At 35.8% G+C, this 9299-nt stretch overlaps 1 protein-coding gene across 1 annotated transcript in view; it reads right to left on the bottom strand.

Annotated features, from left to right (window-relative positions):
* Positions 1-8511, bottom strand: part of LOC140852128 (autophagy-related protein 2-like) — a gene marked incomplete at its 5' end in the record, with an annotated part of 21765 nt that extends 13254 nt beyond the window's left edge. Inside the window, 4 exon segments of the mRNA XM_073245052.1 lie at positions 3435-3637; positions 5629-5761; positions 5864-5971; positions 8392-8511. Of these exon segments, the coding sequence (XP_073101153.1) occupies positions 3435-3637; positions 5629-5761; positions 5864-5971; positions 8392-8511 (564 nt within the window).
* Positions 8512-9299: the final 788 nt, after the last annotated feature.

Raw genomic sequence — 9299 nt, forward strand, 5'->3', positions numbered from 1 at the left:
GGAACAGTATACTGTATGTATAGTCTTGTTCCAATGCCTAGGATGGTAATTGCAACGGGGTAACATGGGCATTAAAGCTCTGAGTAAACCACCTGCCCTTGTATATGGAGCACAAAAGTGGGTTTAGCACTGGCTTGGGTATGCAAAGCAAAGAGGGAGGAACCATAACTCCTTCTCCTCCTCTCTTTCTCCCTATGCTGTTGTCACCTTCTGCCGCTCAGCTTAAGGTAGGAGGTGATGGCAAAGTGGCCAGCATAGCTCCTTGCTTTTTTTCCATGAAACTGCTAACCACCATGCCTAAGGCCACTACCCCAACTATGCTTCCACCTCCACCGGCATTGCCCCACCACCTCCTTCTCTGACACTACCCCACCCTTGTCCCGCATCATTCAATGTTTCAATGCTCATACTAGGGATGATAATTTATGAGTCAACCCACAACTGACAAAGTTTAAGACGTTTTATGCTTGGAAATGAGCCTAGGCTGCAAACAAGTCAACCCGACTATGAACTGGGTTGGGTTAAGGGTCAAGATTCATGACTTGTTTAACCTATTTAATAGTTGGGTTGTGTCGCGACCTGGCTTGTTTAGATCTGATTAACCTATTTAACCTATTTAAAACCCATATAAAACTTTTATAACCCATTTAACATAATTCGACTTATTTATTAAATAGATTAAGCCGGTCAGGTTGGGTTACTTGTTTGGTAAAAAGGTTGCAGTTAGCTTTGGATTTTTGACCTATTTAAAATGGGTTGCATTTAGGTTGACATTATTTGACCCAACTAGCATTTGACCTGATCTGACTGACCCAATTGCCACCCCTACCTCTTATTGGAACAGTACTGTAATGGTGGCATGGTACCATCCGATTCCCATGGTATTTTAATCCTTGGTCTAGATTGTTGGTATTTCTCATCTTTTATCTCTAGAATCCCAAAAGGAAACAATTGTAATTAAAGGGAGATCAAAAATATTTCTTTGCACTTTTCTTTTTAATATACTGACATTAGTACGAACACTTCAGTCTAATTTGAAAGATATTAGTCTAAGCAAAGACCTAGCACATATCTAATATGAGGGTTTTGGAAGTTTATATTTTGTAATCCAAGCCTTTATTCACTAAGTATAACAATTCTTACATATGGTGTTCCCTTAACCTTTCATAGTCATGATATCGTCCTCCTTAGTTGATCCTAAGTGTTGAAATTTTTATAGTTATTGCTATTAGATACTTGTGGATTGCACAATCATTAGACACAAACATCTAATTCTATCAAATAATAACTAATGTTTTTCTTTCTTATCTACAAAATTTGTCAGAACTTTGTATATATAGTCTATTAATATGTTCCTTCCATTTGATTTTGTAGGGAATGATGGAGGCCATCCCCAAATATTGAGTCCCAAGGTCACTGATAGTCAGTTTAGATTCAATTGTGTCTCTGAACATTATTTTAAAACAGATTTTATATTATTTCGCTAGAAGCTTGACGAAAATGTCCCTTCTGGATTGCATGATATAGTTGATGCTCAATATGATAAGCAAAATACTTCCTTTTTAAAACTCTCAAATCCTGTATATTCAAACTCTCAATTTACAAGCACTTCTCACCCTTTGTTTCATTATGAGGTTCACTCCTTCAATGAAGATTTGAATAGTCAATGAACTTGTATTGAACCATATCTACAACCTAGATATCTAAGGTTGAAAAATGTTCTACATGCATATTTTAAACAACAAAAATAAAACATAACAAATCAACCATATGCATCATGTATTAGTGCATTGGCGCATTTCATATGGTACCTATGTTTAGTCCCACATTAGAATGCATGGAGTGTAATGACCCATGTTGGTATGTCTAGTCCTATACCAAGTGTGTTGTGGAGCTTTTAGGTACTTAAGTAGGATAAGGACCAAGGTTCGCCGTCTCAGTACCAGATCCAATACTAGTAAAATCTTGTTGTAACATCAGTACGTAGTTCGGTACGGTACAGTAGTGTCGGTACATTTTGAGATGGCATACCGGTACAAGACCGATGAGGTATGGTACGCCCATATCGGATGGTACAGTATTCCATGGCAAAGACCTTCTGGCTACCCCTTTGAGATGAGGCCTTGGTCATTATGAATGGTACTAGAGTTGACTCAACCCATACCCGTGTGGACTAGAGAGAACTTGAGCATAGGCTGACCATAATATGGTTGCAATGCTTTTGTTGGACCCTTCTTTTGATGAGAATGTCAGGACTTAAATAAGAGCGCAGGTGGGAGAAGTGTGATGATCTATGTGAACGTGTTTAGTCCCATATTAGAATAGTAAGAGTATATAAAAACCCCCATTAACATGTGTTTAGTCCCATATTGAGTGTGCATTGGGGAGGTCTTAGATACTTAAGCAATGCCGAGGACCCTGATTAATAACCTACTAGCTAGCCTTTTGGGACGAGGTCTCGTCATTACAATGCCACTCATTCAAAATCTATTCCTCGATTTTGGGAAAGGTCAACTATATATTTTTAAATACCATATGATGTATCCAGCAATTCTATTATGGTCTAAATAGTTAGTGATTTTAGGGTCTTCAGTTAGGTTCAAAATATTGTATATCCAATGTTACATAATTTTTATATTTGAAGTTTTCTTCGGAGTTATGTGACAAGTTATAATTATCAATACACATCCAAGATGATTAGGATTATGAATGCATATTTTGTTTGTGAATGTGAAATATGATACACTGTTAATACCAGAATTAAATGAGCACTAAAACTAATTTAATCTTTAAATATCTTAGGTAGGTTAGCATTACTTTATTAGTACATAATTTATTGTTAATACCATAATCACAATCAATAAAACTAATCTTAAACTTTAGATATCTTTCGTATGTTAGCATCTCTTCATGGGTAGTTTAAAATAGTGCTTATCATGGTTCATTATCTAGTACCCTAGTGATGTAATGATTCTCCAATTTATCTTGGAAAAAGAAAATATCCATTAATGTGAAATTTTTTCGTTCCCTTCCATTTCTAGGAAATATTGTGTTTCTTTTCCATTTTTGTTACTTTTTTTTGACCTTTCAAAAGTTATTCAGGTTTTTTCATTGAGAAACCTCAAATATCAGCTAAGACCTTTACTTCTTTTCCAGCCCTTTCCCCTTACAAAATTTATTACTAAATCCCAACTTGTGATTGTGGCTGATACCTCAAGCCACAATGTATTAATAATTAGTTTCTTATCAGATCAAGCTTCGCATTTATGAATAATTCATACTGAAAAACCAATTACCAAAGCTACCTCTAAATCCTGTGGCTTAATTCTGCTTATTTGAACCCAAGTGAGCAATATTAACAGAACAAACATTGAAATATCATGAAGAATGCCTTTTACGATAAAGTCATAGTTACACTGCTCAAGGAAGTCTACCTGCTGGATCCCTTGTTGTGCATCTTCAGGTTGATTACATCGTACATTACTTTTTCTTCTGCTTGTTTCAGATAGTGACCCAGACGTTGGAATGCTCGAAAGAACGTATTCTGTTTGAAGCAAGATATCATGGGCTCCAGCTGCCAAATGCACCCCTAGCCCAACAGCTTCAATTGTAATGCTTCTAATAAAAGCCATTGCTCCTGTCAAATATGTGCCTCAATCAGTACATTTTAGTTGTATCATTTGTTCAAAATGCAGAAGTTCAAGAAACAAGGACACTGCAACACAGTATGCTCAAACAAACAGAAATAAATCAATTAAAATTATTCTCCATAAAAATGAAATTATCATCAATATTCATGTCTACATGAATAGGGCCTGAGTTCCAAAGGCTAGATGCAGCAGGCATTAATAAGAAACTCCGGTGCAAAATCATTGTTGCTGGACCATGAACTAGTTCAGGAGGCATAGAATAAAAAAGGAAAAGGTCATTACCCAGTTATGTTCATGTCAACTTAGGGTCTTGGGAGGGGCAAACTAAGGACAGACCTAACCTTTGACACTTTTCACACAAAGTGACAGCCCCAGAGCTAGAACCCATTGCATTGCACTTGCTTCCCAAGCCTTTACCATTGCACAAAGCAATGGCCCCTTTCTCAAGGCACATAATACAGATGCAAATACAGGAATCTTTTAAGCAAAATCTGAATGCTCAAAAGACAGTATGCACCAAAAATCTATTCAACCATGAATAAAACAAAATAACTTGATAAAGAAAATTAAACAAGTTTAGTAATGATACTAAAGAGAGAGAAATTGAGGGAAAGAGATAAGGGGAAACATGCACAATGTTCGATGGAGCAATTTAGGGGAAGACTTTTTTCTCCAATGAGGCTATTGAAAGCAATTAAGTTCCATTAGAATGAAGGTTAGAGTTGGACAGAAAAGCAAGGGACCATTTCCCTCATCTAATCACAAATGGTATAATGGTGCATTACATGCATCATATTCAAAGTTTTGTGGTAAATTCAAAGACAGCATATTAGATGAAATAAAAACCCAATTTAATCAAAAAAACCTTGTTACATTATATGTTAGCAATATATTATAATCATCAGATATTAAACACTGTATTCAAGATTATGAATTGAACTATTAAATTATGAATTTAACATTTAAGCAGACCAAATAACCAAACAACATCTAAGCCGACATGAAACCACAAAGCTACTTTTGAGGTCACTTAGGCTTCGTTTGGTTAGGATACATCAGATTACAAGGTAATCTGATGATTCTTGAGAATCATTTATTTGGGAAAATGGTTGTGGGGTAAATAAATTTTACAATGTTTTGTTGGTGGAAAATTAATCCGGAAAATGGCACACAAAAAAGATTGCTACTTTGGTTGGAGGGAATCTTATATGGGAATATTGCTAAATTTCCAAGTTCCAACAATGCGTTGAATAAATAATTCAAGTAACGACATTTGAGGGTTTCAACCAAAAAAGTGGGGGCATTTCCATCAAGCAATGACAATTTCACATTGCCTCTACTCAGTAATCTGGTGTGGGGAAAAAAAAAAATACCACCCCCTTGATGGCATTTCTTTTACCTTCTCTCTCAGTAAAATAGGCATGGGATCCAACATTTATTGTGCCATCTCTCTCATCCTCTTTCCGTACCAAATATGGTAATCTGGCATAGGATTTATTTTCCCATGCCAAAATGCCCCCAACCAAATGAACCCTTAAGCATTTGGTGGTTGCATAGGTACTTATTGAGTTATTGGAGATATAACTAATCAATGTTCTACTAACACGAGTTTTATGTGGTAAATGGATAAATTCATTCATTCCAATCATGGTCTAGAACAAGGTAACTTCTGTGCAAATGCAATGCATTAGAAGTGAAGGGCTCAAATCGTAATGCTACTGTAAATAGTTTTCAGTGTCTCCTCATCATGATGATTCTTACCTCTTGCTCAAATCATAGGGAGTTGTTATACAGAAGGGCACTAGATCAGCTGGTTATTTTCATTTATATCATTGTCAATTATGTAGCATCCAATGCAGTTCTCTCTGGGGGCTTTAATGTTGAAAAGGGAAGAAACTACTTATAAAGAAAAGACTATATTTTCCTACAAATGATATAGTATATTTGTTATCTGCAAAAAGCAGAATTTCTGTCTTACCTCTTTGTATTCCCTTAAGCAACTTGTGATCTTTCCTGTAACTTTTTACTGGCAGGGAAACCAATTTAGATGTGCCAGAACCGACAGCAAACAATGACCTTATAGGAGCGAGCCCTTTTAAAAATTTATGAACCTAAAACAAAAGGTATGCATCCCCAGTTAGCATGAAAATTTTGTTATAGTATGTAGTGCAATTATTATTCTCATGAAGAACATGAAGGAAATAGATTAAAACCTGGTTGCGAGAAATATCTTCCAACCATTCCCCAAACACTGTTTCACATATGCTGCTCCACCCATAAACTCCAACAGCACAAACATGTTTGAGATGCAGGTCAATTCCCTGCAGTAAGCCACACAACCATCATGTCTGCAGTTAAATTACAGGCAAGCTAAGGCAAAATTAAAGTTGATAATATGCCAGCAGAGATATAAAACAAATATCAATTGCTATTTTGGAAAGTCAAGAAAGGATGACCTACTGGTTGACTACAAGTTCGAGAATCAAATAATTGGTATTTTAGCAGTACAAATATTTGAACTTTCAGTTCGGATGCGAATTACCAAAACCACAAAATGCAGAGAATGGTTTTGGAAGCATGATCTTTCTTAACACCCTAAAGAATCATTGTGTTTCAAATACAATAAAATTAACAATAATCATGATGTTAATTTCAAATGGTTTACATAATTTTTGTTGTTCTGGATTTACATTCCTAAAAGAAGGGCCCAATGGATCACCTGAGGTGAACAAATTGGAACTAGCTAGCTCCTAGATCCAGCATAGTTCATAGTTATCCATGTTGTTAGGTAAAAAAAGGGTAACAAACAAGATGGATAAGGTGGATCATGGGTTTTCAGATGTCAGATTGCATTTTAGCTAAATTTTTTCATCAATTAGTTTATGACTACATATATCCTACATTCCTAATTTTTTTTGTGATGGTAATGATATTTTTGAAGTTAATTTGATTTTGTTGTTTATGATTCTTATATACCATTGTTTACCTATATTTTTTAGGGATCCATATGATTGGCAAGTGAAAACTTAAGTGGGTTGGTGGATATGGATTTACATAACATAAGTGGGTTGAGTATGGGTTTACATTTTCCAACCCAATTATCTATGGGTCAGGTCTGGGTCCAGTTTTTTGACTATATAATCCAGCGATGCAACCTGAACTTGACCCAACCCGACTTGCCATTCCTATGCATGCTTATTTGTACCAAGAAGAAAAATAAGGTCAGCATGAGTGCAATAGATGAGGTGAAGTTGCAATATTGGCATTATTTGTACATGAAGAGGCCCCAACAAGAAGTGGATCACAGATTTTTGTACAAGGTCTAGAGGAGGTGACAAGATCTCAAGTGGCTTTGATGGAAATGGTAATGGTTAGATTTTCATGTTATGCTGAGCCAGCACCGCATGCTACAGTACTCTAATGCCCAAAAACATTAAAAAAAATTTAATAAAAATTATTTAAAAGGGGTTCAATTGGTGTCATGCTGACCTGTGCCAAGTGCTAGTACTGGTCCAGTGTTGGAACGGCCAGCAGTTGAAACCATGGTTTGCACATTGAATGGTGGAGTGGCTCATAAATATTAGCACAGGCTAGATCTGAGTTTTATACATGTACAGGGAAATATGATATAACTACACAGACAAAGGGTGACCTTCACTATAGCAAGCAATTAAGTAATGTTGCAATATAAAATCTGTCACCCACTGCAATTAAGCAACTGGAACTTCCAACTATATTCTCACAATGGAGAAAAAAGATTTGTGGGATAGTAGTACACCAAATTGCATGTTGCAGTGATTTGCATCCTTGAACCTCTATCGCTCCACATGTTAGGGCAAGTGCACATTCACTTTTCTGCCAATTAAATGATTGTTGTACCGAAGGAAATTTGAAGAATAACGAGTGATGTTTTTTATGTCCAATATAACCATAGTTTAGAAAGGTTATGGGGAAAGAAAAAGAATTCCAAAAGGCAGTCCCTCTAGTGCATACCCCAAGTAGCCAACCAAGCAGCATGAACAAAAGGGTCATGTCTTTCCAGATGAGGACGTTAATTGGAGAATCAATGATAAGCTAACGAGGGTTTCACAAGCTGCTCAAGAGAAAATTCAGCACGTGCAATCACATGAAGGTGTCAAAAGAAAAAAAAAATAGAAGAAAGTTTATCAACATCTTTTTTCATGACGAGGAAGATGATCAACTACTCTGATTCTAGAGAAGATCAGTCAAGCATAAGAACAAATAGATGATAGATGAGCAGTTAAAATATTAGAATATGAGAGAACTTTAGAGCTTTTGGAACTAGCTTCAATGAGCCTTTACGTGGTCCTTACAGTTTGCCTGTATATCAGCAAATTCCATGAATGCAATGATGCTGGAAATACAGTGCATCAGTATCCAATCTTGTGGTCCAATGGTTTATTGTTTATTAAATTATGGTTATTGGAAATTGTATCAAGTTAGATCTCTGTTGTAGAATTAGAGCCAAATATTGCCATCACCACAAAAAATGGGTCACCAGCATGTTATTAATTTTAGCCTCCTTGATAACATCATTTATATCTTTGATAAGCACAAGATTTTCTCTTCCATAACTATTAGGAAGTTCTACTGTAATCAATTATTCTCCTTCCAAGTCAAGTTGACATCTTGATGGATATTAGCTCTATTAGACATCAACAGCAATAGGACAATAATAGTAATTAAAAATGGAAAACAGTTCCATGTATCGGTAAGTTACCTTCCATGCAATTAAGTTGAGAAGTTCTGTGTAGTTTCCTCTACTTAGTGCTGCTGGATCAAAATGCCGAGGAATGTAGTCGATACACACAACTAAGGGGCTCACATCACATTTCTGAAACAAGGAAACTTAAAAAAATCATGAAACATGAAATTGGAAAATGCCATCTTAGTCAAACCTATCCTGAAACACAAGCATGAAACATACTTTGCTCTTATAACAAAGAGGATCTGTTGTGACACTCATAACATAAGTGTAGGAGCATATTAAAGTCCAGATCCAAATGCTGTCATCCTAGTAATATCATAAAAAGCAAGAACAGAATATGAAAGTTATCTCCATTGAAACGGCGGAACCAATTGTTTTAGGGTCCTATAATTTTGATAAAAAGATTATCTAGAGATATATTAATGTGTTTCACTAAATCTTAGACAACTAAAGGAAATCAATCTAAAGTCAGAAAGAAAATAGAGTAGCATATTGCTCCAAGTATCTTCTTTGGGTTGTCAAATCAGAACCTATATATGCATACTGTAATTCTATTTTTTTCCTTAGTGTAAAATAAGACCCTTAGGCACTTCCATCCCTATTGGGCTCGATAAAAGGCCCCCAATATTTCCTTGATTCTAAAAGTGAAGCAGTTGTTGTGTGTGGGACTGTGGGTCCAATAAGTAACCATCCTATATCCTGCAACATTCATATCATAATAACATAAATAAGTTAGATGACTACCCATCTTGGCCATTCTTTTTAGCATTATTGCCTTCATGCATTAAGTGCCCATCTACACATTGTTATAGTCAATCCCATAGTTGACACATGTTTAATGTTACTTAATTCTCCAACCACACAAACTCAAAATCCTGGATACACATGACAGGACTCAAACTTCAGATCTCTCTCATGAT

This window comes from Elaeis guineensis, chromosome 10 (genome assembly GCF_000442705.2).
Source record: "Elaeis guineensis isolate ETL-2024a chromosome 10, EG11, whole genome shotgun sequence".
Taxonomy (NCBI): domain Eukaryota; kingdom Viridiplantae; phylum Streptophyta; class Magnoliopsida; order Arecales; family Arecaceae; genus Elaeis; species Elaeis guineensis.